The sequence below is a fragment of the Antrostomus carolinensis genome, unplaced genomic scaffold (genome assembly GCF_000700745.2).
Source record: "Antrostomus carolinensis isolate BGI_N321 unplaced genomic scaffold, ASM70074v2 scaffold23181, whole genome shotgun sequence".
Lineage (NCBI taxonomy): Eukaryota > Metazoa > Chordata > Aves > Caprimulgiformes > Caprimulgidae > Antrostomus > Antrostomus carolinensis.
The window spans coordinates 58,092-74,119 of record NW_010292334.1 but is presented as its reverse complement, the minus strand read 5'-3'; the positions used below and the strand labels follow the sequence as shown (position 1 = coordinate 74,119).

General features: G+C 37.5%; 1 protein-coding gene across 1 annotated transcript in view; it reads left to right on the top strand.

The window, feature by feature from the left end:
• Positions 1-1,564: 1,564 nt before the first annotated feature.
• The window catches only part of MYO1B (myosin IB), a gene marked incomplete at its 5' end in the record, with an annotated part of 57,432 nt that continues 42,968 nt past the window's right edge, over positions 1,565-16,028 (top strand). Inside the window, 3 exons of the mRNA XM_010176931.2 lie at positions 1,565-1,669; positions 4,634-4,680; positions 7,217-7,280. Of these exons, the coding sequence (XP_010175233.1) occupies positions 1,565-1,669; positions 4,634-4,680; positions 7,217-7,280 (216 nt within the window). The remainder of the gene's footprint in view (positions 1,670-4,633; positions 4,681-7,216; positions 7,281-16,028) is intronic.

Below are 16,028 nucleotides of genomic sequence, written 5' to 3'. Positions count from 1 at the left end.
CACTTGGCCTTGTTGAACTTCATTCCATTAACATTCTTGTTTCACTGCATATTTATATTGCTAATCAATCCTAACATTGTGCCAGAAAACATGGTACGTTACCAGAATAAGTGGTGTATTTAAATGTTTTTAGATGTTTAGGTGATGATTCCTTTCCTGGTGTCTTTATTTGGCCAAACAGAGTTCCTAATCAAAGAAAGGGTTTTTAAGTTCTTTCAGTGATGTTGAAGGCCTGTCCTGAAGTCATTGTGTGTTGTTTTAATGTATATTACTTTATACCTTATTTGCTGCTTCAGCGCTTTCTTCTCTCAGTGATTGAGTGGCTCTAGTTAAATACGTTGAGTGTTTTAGGAAACATTTCAAATCAAAGAATTTGTTAATTGCAAGCTCTGAAGGGAACAGATTCTTAAAAATTAGAGCTGGGTTTGAAGTGCAATTAAAGGAGATGGGAGGCCTTATGGGCACACCTGTAGTCCTTCTTCTTTACTTGCTTCATGTGTTGGATGTTTGCTCAGTTTTCTCTACAATATGGCATAGTAATTTAATACTAGCAAACAAATTTAATTGAATAGGAAAGAATCAAAATCCAAGTGATGACTTCTTGTTTGTCAGTTCTTTTCTGAAATGAAACCCTTGAATTTGTAACAGACCTCTGAAGAACAAATAATGGGGTTTTTTTATAACCACTGTGTTGAGTTGATAGGGATTCCAGCTGTTAGTAATTACGTTGTATATCAGCTGACGTTGCCTCAAATTTCACTATCTTTCATCATACTAAACATCACAGACTGTGTTCATAAACAGAATCCTCTTTCAGCTGCTCTTTGTCCTGACCAGTAAAACCAGAAGGGTTGGATGGATTATTTAATATTTGTTTCTCTCTGTAATGGGTGATTGAGACCCATATGAATCCAGCTTGGACAGTCCAAAAACTGTTCCAGACTTTGTTAAAAGTTTGTACCTTCGAATTGGTTTCATTGTTTAAATTAATGCTTCCCTTTCTCTGTTCATTATACTTTGAAACAGACTGTATAATGTTATGTGATGTTGAATTGCAGTTATTCTTTTACTTGTAGTGTACTTTGCAGTTGTAATTACATGTGTATAATGCTGTATGTTTATACTTGTGTTGTTGTGTATCTGCTGATATAAACTGATTGAATTTTGCCTCTTGAAACTGCTTGGGTCTATTCATTCAGGCCAGATTAAAAGATTTTCAACGTGTCAGCTAGGGATAATGCTCTTTCCTTACTGAATGCCTTTTACTGTGGCTAAATGAAAAAGCAGCGAGTAAGGTGCCATGTCCCCTGGTGGCTCCTTTAGCTTGGGAAGGCTCTAACTATTTAAGTCAATAGGGCTGCTGATGTAAAGACATGGGTCTCATAGCAGGATATGCTCCTTCCTCATGTCCAGATGGTACAATAATGGAGAAGAAAACTGTAATGAAATGTGCTTACAGTTCCTGTCTGGTATGGTGAAAATGTGGTGGAGATCAAGTCTGCAAATCATTTTATGGCCTATTTGCCAGTACTTACCACTGTTTTATTTTGCTCTCACTCCACAGAGGCAAGTAAACTCGTCATGTCATATGTAGCTGCTGTGTGTGGAAAAGGGGCAGAGGTTAATCAAGTAAAAGAACAACTTTTGCAGTCAAATCCAGTTCTTGAAGGTAAGAATCTCATGGAGCATGTAAGAGCATATTACCTCTGTGTGTATCAGTTTTCTGCTGATCTGATTTGGAAAATTATCTGTTGTTGTTTCATTGTTATTTGGTATCCAAAACCATAGGAGATGCTTTTTGTGAAAACAGCTACACAATTTTATTCAGTTACAGAGAGATTTTCTTGAGAAAAAAAAAAATCTGTTTTCCTCATGGAGGGAGAGCTTAGGAACTTAGTTCATATTTCCCAGACTCCTCCTGCTGTTCTCTGAGGGCGTACCCTTTCTTAACCCTGCTTGATGATGCTTGGCTATATCAAAAGACTTCAGTTCCTCTGATTGATTTCCTTCCAAATTATATTACTGTAGTCTCTAGTAAACAAATAAGCTCTGTAAAGCATTATTTTTCTTTTAGAAAAAAAAGAGTGAAGAAATAGGTCTTAGAAAAAATTAAGCCAATCCATATGCATGCCTGTTGTTCCCTGAGACTTATTGTTTCCTGGGTCTGGTGACTCTGTCGGCCTGTCTTCCTGAAAATTGAGAATCCTGCTCTCCCATGAAAGACTTTTTTTTAAAAAAAAAATAAAAAATAAAATAAATTAGTTGTTTTTAATTTAAAGACTTTGGTTTCCAGAAACAGGATCTTAATTTTTCCTGGAGATAGACTGTATGGTCCTCAAAGCTTGCAGTTTTGTTCTATTGTCTAATAATTGCCTCCAGGAGTGCCTTGGTTAGCACTGACTAATTAAGGTCTATTGTGTTGATTCCTGGCTCAGTCTTTCCCACTGTTCTCTAGGCTATTGTGGTGCTGAGGCAAATTCTCGTTACTTCCGTACAATAATTTTGCATTATGGCCAGATGATATGCAGTGTTTTTAATACTGTTGAGTGTCAAGATTTCATTTATTGCCTAGCTATCTATATGTATATACGATGATTTGGACTCTCTAGGAGCAAACACTCTACATCTACAGGTGAGAAGATGGGGAGAAAATTATAAAAAGGAGAGGGAGTGCAAAAGTTGGCTGAGAGTGGTGAACTGGATGGCTAAAATGTGGTCATTGACTGTGCACAAAACAAATTGTAAGCAAAGACTTGTAAAGAAAGGATGAAATGTTAAAATTTAAGAATAATAAAAATGCTGGATAAGCCTTTCTTTGATGATCAGATATTTTCCATTTAAAGCTGAATGAGAGGATTGTACTCTTCCATTGTTTTGGATTCACAGAGAAGAGCTATGTTGCTTTTATCACTATTTGGAAGGCAGATTTCAGATGTAGACAGAAATAGCATGGGAAGTATGGAGGGTTTTGTTTTGGGTTTTTTTGCCAAGGCTAGGTTGCTCCCTAGGGACTACCAAATGTATTAGATTTCTTGTTGGTTTGTGAATCTTTGTTTTAATGCAAGAGGAATAGACTAAGGTTGCAGAAGACTGCCTTATCATTTTAAGGTATTATTTGTTCTACTTGGTGCACTGGTAACTGCCTATTTAGCTTTTTAGAAGGTAGGACACTGGATTATTCCACAAGGCCGCTGAGCAAGCCTGGCTGCTCATATACATTTTAGACAGAAATTAAGCATTTGTGGTTAGATTTATTTTTCTTTGGTTATGTAGTCCTGTTTCAGTTGAGCTGCAGTGCAAGAAAATGACATAAATGTTACGTATACATAATTTATCTTATGGGAATTTTTTTTTTAACTGCAGTTGCTACTGTAAATTAACTTTTAGAAACAATGAACTTAAGGGAAAGCTGAGGAATGTGTCTCATGCTTTATAATGGAACGTTTGTTCTTGATTCTGTGCAGTTATAAATGACTGTACTGTTCAGTACTGTCATTAAGAAAATGCAACTCAGATTTGGTTGTTGAAAAGATGATTTATTGCAGAGCATAAAGATTCTAAAAACAATTCTTTCACTTATCCTTGGCCTTCAGGAGCAACAAACTTTTCCTTTTGCCTTCAGTTCTCTGATCAAGAATAAGTCTACTCATGCAAGTTTGTTGAAGCCTAAAAGCATGTCTTTATTTCTGTCCAAAAAACATTGACTTGACTTGATCTTTGAAAACATATGTGCTATATAAATAAATACTGTGATAAATAAAGTCTATTGGAGTAGGAGTGCTATACTTAATAATGTAGGCGACACTCCTATTTGCCTTGGTGTGCTTTGACAATGTGTGATGTTTAGAGCTTGAACTGTCCTCCAGTGTGAGTTCTCTTATCCTGCCTATGTTCTAAGCTGATGGCTGCCTATCTGAATGTAGCCTTGGGAAGTCCTTTCTTGGATAATTTTCACTGTCAGAAAACTTGAGCTAAAGAAATTAAACCCGAACTATTCACAAAGCTAGTTTAGGTCAAGCTGAAGAGAGTGTGTTAAACCTTCATTGTAAATCAGATTTATTTCAACTGATTAATAATCAGCTTAAGCTAGGATAAATGTGTTGGAATAGAATAAATAATTCCGTTTGAAAGCATTGATTAGGCTGTCCTATGCAAACAGTTTTAAAGTGTCATTCTGTAATTTCCTCAGTTCTAGACTCCATCTTTAACCATCTTCAGTTTTGGGAACTAAGATTCATTTCTTTCTCTGAACTGAAGAGAAATAAGTATTTTCTATATTTAAATTTATTTTGGTAATTAAATTTAAAATTTGATGATTCAAACCCCAAGGATAAATGCTCAGTCCAAGTGCAGTTTTGTCTTGGAACTATTTCCCCTTGTATGTTTTTTCTTTCACTTTTTTAAACAAAGGAAGTGTTGAGACAAAACTTTGGACTTCCATACGTGTTTTCTCACTTGTGATAGTGTCTGTCATACTCTGTCCCCAGTGACTGATACCCATACAATGAACAGGGTATTGTTTCTCAGAAGTCTATAATTCCTTTAAATATATAAACAGTCATAGATATTTTAGTATTTAAATATTTTTTTACTGATAGATTTGGTTGCAATATTTGTTCTTCTCTTTCTCCAGCTTTTGGAAATGCCAAAACTGTGAGGAATGACAACTCCTCTAGATTTGTAAGTATTTTCTTCAAGGCTGAATTTGAATTCCTTCTAGGGGAGTGTGTTATGTTGTTGGCTATTTCTGTTTTACCTTATATCAGCCATCAAGGCATCTGTAAGGAGGGAAAGAATAATTTGGAGAGAGAACTTCCTTGTAGTTGTCCGAGGATTGTAGTGTTTGGAGAAGGCAAACGCCTTCAGCAGCAATCAGGATTTCATTCTGTAACATTTGAGCATGTTCTCCTTCCCCAGTGTGTTAGTAGTGCCTTGTTAGAAGTCACCCCTCTTTTTGAAAGATGTTTTACCTCTTTATCAGAAATCTTTTTGGTTTCTGATGTGGGCATAGGGTTCTATTGAGAATCAAAATAGGGGTGGGGAAAAAAAAAAAAAGGATATGACAGTCTGTGACCAGATGAAAACGTAATTACAGCACAGCTGGATTCCTTCATTTTCTGGCACTGCTGGCTTTAATGTCAGCAACCATGTGCCTAACAACTGGTCTGCTTAGCAAGTCGATATTTCTGTGTGATCTTGTTTTTCATTGATATGTATACTTTTTTTTTTTTTGTTAAAATTGCTACTTCAGGTTCTCATTTTCTTTCTATGATGTTTCAAACTGTGTTTGCAACTTTAATTTTAATATAAAAATTTGTAATGTTACTCTTCTGCTTATATTTTTTATAATCAACTGATTGAATTCAGGTTTTTTAGCGTGAAACTGAATGTGAAATTATAGGAATTGATAATTGGCCAAAAAGAAAAAAAAAATTGAAGCTAGAGATGGGAGATTCAGAAGTCTGAGTAAAGAGTTTCTTCTGCTAAAATCAGAAGTCTGAATGCAACTTTGTAATTTGCTGTGTAATTTGTGTGCAGAAGAGGAATATTGTGAGATGTTTAAAGTAGACAAAAGAGGACAAACTAATACAGCAACTTTTTTTCCACATGGGAGAGTTTTCTTCCCTTCTGATTCTTGAGGGTCAGTGATATTGTTCCATATGGCTACGAATGTTCCATCTGCGCTGTCATTGCCCCTGCTTGTTAACAGAGCAAAGGGTCTTCATCACAAGATCGGGGCCAAAATGTGAGGCATTGTAGAAAATTTTTTATTATAGAAAGGGTAGAAAAAATGCAATTGTCAGAGATGATGTACTACAGAAGGGAGGAGGAGTCAGCGAAGAGGAGAAGAGGTGCTGTTTGCAAAAAGTCCCTCCAGGACAAAGTGCAACCAACTACTATTTTGCCTTTCAAGTCCTTGTTTATAAACACAAAGCTAAAAATACTTCTGGAAACATCTAACTGGCCCGGTCCTTGGGAAATTAAAATTTAATTATCTGATTTAATTCTTTATCTCAGAAATTTGAATCAGCTCAGAATTAACTTCAAACAAGAAAGTACAAGTACTGTCCTGTCTAGCCTGCCTCAGCTGCCAGCAAGGAGTCAATAATAGAGTCAAGTCAATCTTGACAAATACCCAGTAAATTAGAAAATATCTTAGAGGGAGTCAGTGCAAAGCGCTTGCTTTTTGTGTTCTGTAATTAAAATCAAAAGAGAAAGGAAAAAAGAAAACTCCTCCTTAATGCAGTGAATAAGGAAGTATAAACACAAGGCTTCTCTTCTCAATAGGTTGTTTTTGTCCTCTGTTAAGTAAGTACCAGAGGGTGGTGAGATCATTTCTGTGCATGGTTTGTGGAATCTGTTTGAATTACTACCAGCAGTTTTTATCTTTCTAAACTTCCTTGCCAATGTGAGCTGCATTGCTTTTGCTTTTCTACACAGTATGGGTCTGTCCATTTGTCACTGTTAAATGTAGCTGTTACTACATTAAACACTTGTCATATAAATTAAAATGATGCAAAGACTGGAGCGATCTTGTGCGAAGTGGAAAAGTCAAACAGAAGTCAAGGAAACACACTGCGCCACTACAGCTAAAAATGAAATTGCTTTTGCGGTGACAGTCTGTTAATTGTTGCCCATGGTCTCCTGAGTTACGAGGCAAAGAGTTCAGTGGGAAAAATCCATCACTTTTACAAGGCAGGCACACGCTTAGGGACAGACGCCCCATGATTACTAACAGTAATCGTTGCCAGCCAGTCCTTAAAGCCAAACTGAGCGGCTGTCCTTCGACTGCCTTGATTCATGCTCTGAGATGATTTTACATTGAGAAAAGAAGGCTACGTGGAAGATAACTTCTTCCTGCATTCTTGCACTGATAAGTATGGTAATACCTACATGGCCATAAGTATTGTTTGGTGTTCTTGGCATTCTGGTGAAAGTTTGTATAACGTGCTTTTTCTTCATATAACCTTAGGAACTGAGCAAATACATTACAAACTGGATTAAAGCTATTCTCATGAAAATCTTTGGCTGTGACAATGCAATTGTCTTAGATGATTTGAATCATTTACTGTTTTTCAAAATTTGATGGAGTGTACAGGAGGTTGCCAGATTGCTGTTTTAGCCTGTAAAAATGACCAACGAACTTCTTAAAAAAATGTCTTGAGCGGTTTTTCTTAAACAGATCTTAAAGTCTTAAAATATGTTACTTTCACAGGGAAAATATATGGATATTGAGTTTGATTTCAAGGGTGACCCACTTGGAGGAGTTATAAGCAACTGTGAGTATTACTCTTGATATCAGCCTATTAACAGCTTAAAATGTTTTGTTAAAAAAAGAAGATGGTTAAATTATTGAAAAGATCAGCTGCATTTATCTGGTCAAATCTCTCTCCATTACGTGATAAATTCTACTTTTTAATTTTGTTGTTGTTTTGGTGCTGAAAGGAGGACCTTAGAGTAAGTCAAAACAGACTTGAAGTAAGCATGAATAATGAATGTACTGTAATGTTTTAAAAGGTAGAGTAAGGTGTGTGGGTCCATATATTGTCTCAGAAGCTGGTAGCAGATGGATAAAATTTATCAGAGGTTCTTTTTTACTTGAATCCCTGAGATCAGTTGTGTTACTTGATTTGATAGGTCATGTGTTTATGATAGGTGATGTCTGAGATATGCTGGTTTGTAATTCATGAGCATGACCAAAGTAGGCTGGAGATTGCCGTGAGGTGGGTACACTTATTTGAAATCAAAGCATTCTGTATTAATTCTGACACACCTCACAATATAGGAAAGGGCTTATCATGAGGAAGGATGGACAGCTGTTGAGTTTATGGAGGGAAAGGTGGCTTCACATTTTATTACTTGACGTGAGGATGCTGCTATTAAGTCTGTAACAATTCAGAAATTTTAACCAGCTGTCTGTTGGGAAGAAAGAGGTTGGAATCTGAATGCCAGCCCAGGATGCTTTGACTTGCTTTTCTTTTGAGAATTTAAATGCAGCTTTTTAAAGAAATTGCTCTTCTGTGCTATAAAAAGCTATGTTTGGTTTTCTTATTTTTGAAAGGGACGGAGGAGGTCAGTGAGTGACTATACTAGGTGCCACTGACCTAGCCTTGACCTCTCTTCCCACTCAGCCAAATTCATTGCTGTTTCTAAAGACTGACACTTTTGACTCCAGTGCCATTTTACTGGTTGTGAAATAATGAGACTCATCCAAGGTGAACTGAACTCTCCATATGTAATATAAACATTTTAAAACATTGTCAAGAATTTTATGCATAAATATAGGCTTTATTTTATTTTTTTTTTCACAGGTCAAGCATTTTTTCTGGACCAGGTCAGCTTTTAGACCTGTGCCTGAAAGCATGATTTTTGTGACAGAGTAGATCTTGAAACTCAAAGCAGTCACTGTTTAAGTGTTTACGGCTATCTATTAACTTTGACATCTGGCATTCAACAAAATTAGAGGCCAAACATACTCAGTGTATTTATCAATAATTAAATGCGTACCAAACGTTCTAGCAGACTAGTTGTGTTGTTTGTTTCTTTTTATTTCATATTCAAAACAGATACATAAAAATGAACTCTTTGCAAAACTCTCTTCTTTTGTCTTTGAAAGTACTGTGCTGAATCATCTAATTAAAATATTGTGTCACATCAAAAGGCAATTGAAATAGTTCCTGTATAGTTTATCTGCCTTATAAATCTTTGCATGTTGTAATTATAGCATTACATGTAGTTATAATGATGTGATGACATATGTAATCAAAGGCAGACATATTTTTAGATCTTCCTGAAAGATGCCTATCTTCGACAGTCTCCCTGTCTTCTCACATTTAATAAATATCTAATAGCAAGATGATGAATATAAATTTAAAAATAAAGACCTTTTGTGTAAGCCCTGTTGTGGAAAAGATGTTACTTGTTGAACTGGGAAACATCTCATACTAACAGGATATGTCACAGTTAAATACTGAGTTCCTGTAGCTGCATGTTAATATATCTCATCTTTGATTTAATGCTCGCAAAATTTGATAGTCCATCCATCTCTCTTTAAAAACCAGGTTTGAATTCTGTGCAGTTCCTGCCTTATGTTTTTCCACACATCTGCAGCATTGCATTTATTTGGATGAGAAATAGTTCTGTTGTGAGGCATCACCATTCTGGAGATATCAAGAGCTTAAATTCTTTTACACCACTTATAATTTACTTTGGTTTAGTGAAATTTAGGATTTGTTGTCTTAATTCATTGAGTAGGAAGTCAAGTAGTGCTCAAGTTTCCTGTCCTTAAAAGGGAAAGTGTGGTTAACTCATAAATATTCCTCACTTTCTGACTGTCTGTTGGTTTGGTGTTAACATGATGAGAAGATGATATAATAATATTTTGATTAAGCTTTCATAGTTGTATCTGATGAGCTTGATTTCCAAATACCCATGAAGTTAGTGGGCTTTTTGGATCACAGCCTCTATTGCTAAGCTGTATTTCATACTGTGAGTGGCTGGAAGCAGACACTGTGAATACCTAGTTTACTTTCATGGCAAGAAGGGTAATGAAAATAAGCTACTAATTTTATCAGGCTGGCAAAGATAAGCAGAGACCCATTAGGCTAAAAAGTCCTGTTTGAAATGGTCTGGTCTGTCCTACTCTGAAATGCTGTGGAGCTCTGTGAAAGGCAAGTCAATCTGCCCTTGACCCTTCATGTAGGGCTGATGCTATGGTGACCTTCCCTTGGGCCATTCTCCTGGTGCCCTTCAATGAGGTCTTATTTCTTGATGATGAGGGCTGACCTACAAGTGAACCTTTCACAGATGGAGCTAGAGGGTAAAATTATCATGACAATGCATACTAGATGTCTGTCCTGTCCAGTTTTCAGTGAATGGGAAATGCCCAATGGCTTTAGCAGGAGCTGATGGATCTGAAATGTTTAATGTGCCATAAATGGAAGGGTTTTGAGCAATCTTTTGAGTAAAATTAGAATGGGAATAATAAAATGGAAGGGATTGTAATGGAAGAGATTTGTAACATCTATTAAGTCAGAACCGGTATATTCCCAAACTGAAGTTAATTTTATGTTTGAACAGGATAAAATGTGTATAGACTCATTACATATACATTACCTGGCTGCTCAGGGCTTCTGAGTGCACTGATTTGTAAGGCATTTGACATATTGCTATGCCATGATATACAGTCATAAAAAGAAACTGAAAGTTAATAAATTGATATTACTGTGATTTATGCAATTTTAAAGTAAATTAATTTAGTGAGGAATTTTTTTCCCTTAGACTACAAAAGAAAAATTATTTCAAATAGCTTGTTTGATCCTATGTCGGTAGCAGGTGAGGTGTGGGGATGAGCAGGAGGGTGAAGAAGGGCTGAGTAAGCTGAGGTACATAGTAAGCCTGAGTCGTTAGTTTTCTGTGAAGGTGCTAGCTTGTTTTCCTGATGGGTGGGAGATGCTGGAAGCTGTGTAAGGTGAGGCACACAGCCCTAGTGCTAGCTAACAACCAGTCCATCCATTCATGGGCTGACCTGTTTCATGTGTGTGGGGCGTTAGGAAGCCCAGATTGCTCTTGTGAGCTTTCCTGAACACTAAACCCTTGCTGTATTGGTCACCTGTGACTGTCAATATCCTGTCACTGTTTGGTAACAAACACCAGTCTCTGCTTAAAGGTGTGCTGCTGCTCTGAAGTGCACTTCCAGACAGGTAAATTGCATTTACATTTTCTCTCACTGAATTGAGTACAAGGTGTATCTGCTCGTTCTGTCCTTCTGCAGGGTGTTTATGGTTGCTGTTGTTTCAATAAATGCTCTTGTCAGCAATTAGGTGCTCAGAGGTTTTTTTTTCCAGAGCACTTGTGAGGAAAGGCAGTTGGAGTGTTGGGTAATTAACTGGCTTTCACCTGGGTGTAATATTGTGGAAATAAATTACAGAAACCATCCATACTATTTTTAGTTTTCCATTTATTATAACTACCATGGTGTAGTGGGAATGGGAGCAGGAGAAAGGTTGAAAAGAAACTACTGTTCTTCTGTAATTACAGAATAATACATATTTTATGTAAAAATGGGTATGTTTGTTTTCAAAGTAATAGGTGCTAATTGCAATAGCTTGTGCAGCTGTAAAATATGACTCTGCCCACAGATGCTGCCTCTGTTTTGTACTCCAGGTGATGTTTGTGTGCACACTTTGGTTCGTTAGTTTTGTGACTGGTTTTGTGTACGCTAAATTTTATGGTTGAAATAGTTTTGCATGGTACAGTCCAAAATGCTTCACCCTTGCAGTTGTTTACACCTTTTCAAAAGTAGGGAACCTACAATATTTTTCTGAGAATATTTGCAAGTCTTCAATTTTCACATTTCACCTGCTGAAAGATACCTAGCTCTTTAGCTTTAGGTCATCTTTCCTAATATACCTGAGTCCTTCAGTGATTTAATGATTAACGAGAAGACAACAGTGGTGCAGGTGAAGTACAGTATGTGTAATGCCTGCTTTTGAAAAGCCATTTTTAACCAGCAAAGTGTACTTAAAGTCCAAATAGCAAGTGATTAAGAAAGGGCCCTGTTTTACCATCTTTACCAACAACAGCATGAAAGAAATCTATGATGTCCATCTAGAGCAACAACTTTTTGAAGTTATCAAAGTTATAGTGATAACTTTGACTTGTTCTTCTTTACAACTTGTTTGTTCATTTTAAAAGACCAAAGTAATTACTCACTTACTGAGAAATCAACAAATTGGACTGTTGAGTTTAGTTATGTAATTCCTGTTAGTAATCTCTTTTGCTCAGGGAAATACTAAACGAATTTTATGATTAGATGTTATGGACAGAGGTTCTCATTCCTGTTGATTATTTTTCTTCTTCTTCTTAATCTTAACTTGTTCCAACGTCTCCCTTGGTGTTTCAGTTAGTACAGTTGCTACTGTTTAGGCAGTTGCCTTGCCTAAGTTTGGAAGTGTTTAAAAAAACAAACCAAACAACAAACAATACTAAACATCTTGATTAGCTCATTTTGAAACGTCATTTATCACTTGAGTAATCAGGATTTAACACTTATTAAATTGTGAAATCATTTTATTTTCACTGCACATACTGCCCAGATAGTAGTTTTTGTTTGTTCAATTATGCATCATGTCATTCAAGAGAACATTATTATAAGCTCGGTGAGAATAATGTGAAAAAGTTCCTGAGAAACCACTACTGTATTTTCTTTTTCATCAGTGACTTTTTTTTATGACAGCTGAAGAATCAAGGTAGGAAAACAGAAAACATAGTTTAACATAATGCGGTTTGAGAGATAAGCTTCCGTGACTAGAAAATATCCTGTAACTGTTTGAATAGCTAAAACGTTCCTTGGTCATGGCCAGCTGAAGAGACTATGACTAAATAAACTTTTCCTGGGTTATTCAGAACGTACCAAGGTAGTGTCATTTTTTGTTTGTAATGTTTACTTATTCCTGTCTTGAATGTTGATTCAGTTTCTAGGATATTTAGAGAAATACAAATATCCTAAATTTTTCTGCATTGGTCAATAACCAAAAAGAAATTAATGTAAATTTGTACATTGGAATTTGCAGAAGTGTTAAGCTTCCTTTTTTTTTTTTTTTCTTCATGTTGAGTTCAGTTGAATGGTTTAGCAGGATGCTTGCACAGTTTTCTTGCATTTAAGCAAGTGTTATCTAGGAATAACAAGTAGTCTTCAGAACCTCAGGGATGGATTTTGAGTCATCTGAATTGATCGATATTCAAACAGTATGATTTAAGAAGTGTATCCAGGGTGGACCTTTCCAAAGCAATTGAATTCTTACAGTTCCTTTGATACACACAAGATGTAAAAAGTTTTACTTCAAGCAGGAAATGTTGGTAGATAATGCAGAAAGAATACCTAATCCATATATACACCGTATGTAGTTCTGTATATTCTCTCCACATAACTCTGTATAGACCCTACACATAATTTTATATAGAATATATAACAAAATGTAATATGTATAGAGCTTGGGGTTTTTTGCTTGTGTGTGTTTTCGTATAGATAAGCACCATCTGTCCACATGTGCCACTGTAAAGGGAATTACCAAATGGATGTGTGCAGAAATCTCATGTGCATCCGTGTCTCCTCTTTTGACTTTGCAGTCCATGGAATTTTTAATCATGTATGAGTTACCACAAAAGTTACTGGTTGTGCAGTAGTTGCTATAAGGAAAATATATTCGGTTGATTTATTAAAATGCTAATTAGGACAAACAAAGAGAAGACATTTCGTAAGAGTAGTGCAGATGGTCTGGATCTTTTCTACCAGTCTGAATGTGGATGTAAAAAAAAAAAGGGGGGGGGGGGACGACAGGGGGGGGGTGGTGAGAGGGGGGAAAGGGCAGAAAATTAATACAGATTTTAAGAGTTGGTAGCAGCTGCTTTGTCAAGGTAAACACCTGATTTTCTGTCAGTAATTGCTATCTGGAGCCTTTTTCCTCAACTACAAAGGCTGATGGAATATGGAATATTGGGACTTTAGAAAGATGACTTTTAATTAGTTAACCTCCTTTCTTCTAAAAATATCTGAATAAGATAAACTGCAGTGAAAAATCCAAGGCAGTTATCCTTCTAACATAGCTCATTTAATATATGCTCAAGAAACTGTTTGTTAAATCTGCTGAAGGCATGCATGTAATTAGAAGAAGGCTTGCCTATAATATTTTGCTACGATATGTAGCTAAGCTTTTATTGACAGCATTTGAGTAAATTTATATATAGAGAATATTTTAAAACCCAAATAAGCCAAACCGCTTCACAAACTGCATTGCTTCAACATCCTTTGAAAATACAGCCGTTTCCTGAAGTGTGTGTAGCCACCGCGGGAGCTGAAGTTGTTTATTTCTTTGAGATTAAATTTGGCTGCGATCTGTTCCAACACTTAACTTGAGAGTCTTTAGCAGCCAGTGTGACTCTGAACTGCCTGGCGCTCACCTTGCCTTTCTCAGCCCAAGGATTAACACTTGGATGGTGGGCCAGCCTCTCCCTTTCAGTTACGAATTTAAAACTAGACAGGATTGGATAACCTGCTAGTTAGACTAACTAGGATGATTCTGAGTTTGAACTGCAGCTCAAGGAGAGGAGCTCCAAACTGAGGTGAAGTCTGAGGGAGAGAGGCTGCTGGTGGAAACTACACCTTCTGATGTATGCTTTTCCAATGTAGTGTCAACTGTCAGATGTTAGTCATCTGTGATTTAAAAAAAAAAAAAAAAAAAAAAGAAGAGGCCAATAAAATGGAAAAAGTGGAAATCTGTAACCTGCCCCACCTAATGTAATGATGAGTTGCTGGCAGTATATGACGGCCACTTGTTTGAGTGTATCTTGGGTGTACTTTGTCACCAAGATGCGCAAAACTTCCAGGTGCTGAAACAGGGCCACCTTTGGAAGGAAAGAGACTGTAGGGTTATTGAGTTATAAAACCACAAATGTCTATTTAAACAAGGCTAAAGTTCTGGTGTGGTCACACAACGGCGTGTGCATTCGATGGTGAAGAGGTATTTGTCTTCATGCAGTCAGATGGATGCTCTGGTCGCTGGGAGCTCTGTTCACTGTCACCTGCTGTGCTGGTTACAGTTCTTCTCTCAGACAATGCATGTTTATGGAATAACATAGTTTAGCTGGTCTGTAAAATACTTGAAATTTGTCCTACTATAAGCCAACCTGAAAATTAATAATACTGTCTGAATTTTGTCATGGTTGTCACTGGCTAATTGTTAGAGCAGAAATTAATTTCTGAATCTGTCTTGCTGTAGCTTATTTGGAGGAGAGCTTGTGTACTTTTGTGGGTGGAAGTTTGGTCTTTGATTCCTGTTCCACAAGAAGGGGTGTAAGCTTCGGTAATTACACAACGTGCTGCCTGTAGCTAGTGAAAATACGAATACACCGTATTGCACTCCTCCTTGCTCCTCTGTTCATGGAGCAAGCCACAGGGCAGACACTCCCTCTTGGGCTAAGCCGTGCTGTACCAGAAAGCCGGCAGAGCCCAGGGGCTGCAGCCCGGCGCAGGGGCACCTGCTCCCCAGCTGCTCCTCTGCTGGAGGGGGCTGGAGGGCTGTGCCAGGAACCTCCTCTAACTTTCTGGACTGATAAGACTGAACAGGCTCAGTTTCAGCAGAAATGAAAATGTGAGGAAAGGTATTAGAGAATACGCATCAAATATTATAGCAGTCAGACAGGGAAAGTGTTTGGCAACCCCTCCTGTCCTTAAAGGGATTGGTGTTCCCTGTGTTCCACTTTTGTGAAAGCTTGATCGCAACTTTATGGCAGCTTATCTGAAGTGTGACATCCAAGCTGTGGTAATTTCCCTTTTGGGGATTTCTTCTTGCACAGATGCAGCTTAGGGAGAACTTAACCCCGGTCAGAGCAAGCTGTGGTGGGTAGGTAGTGATGGGAGCACGGGGAACTCCTTTGCTGTGCACGTGGAATGGGGCACTGGATGTCTCTGCCTTCATGAACTGGATATGTGCAGCTTAAGAGCATACTGGAAACTGCAGGTTTCCTGTCTGGAAAAATGATGGGGAATGCTTGTGTGCCACTGAGAAAAGAAGGGGAAACATTTTTTTGTACAAAAGTAGCGAGTGACACTGATACCTGTCCAGAGGTCCTCTTATCACATCCCCTTCCCCTCTCATGGTGCACTGGGCACCACAGCCTTCCAATGCAGTATGGGCTGAACAACCCGTGTATTGTCACCTCCATCATCAGTATGAAGTAGAATCTGAAGTGTTGCACCATGTTACAAGTCAGTCTACTTCTGCTGTCTGCCCGGGTTCCTACCCTTATGGGTAAGGTCTTAGAAATGTGCCTGTCACTAACAGCGGTGGACGAAGCAATCTTCTTCTCAAACTACTTGGTCAGTGCAGGGCTGCTGTTCAAAGGGCTGCTTTTCCATTTCACTTTAAATGTCTTATGATGGAGCTTCTCTCAGTCCCACTGGGAATTATTTCATATTCTGATGCACCTGAGGATCCCAAAGTGCTACATGGTTATTCAGTTTAAAT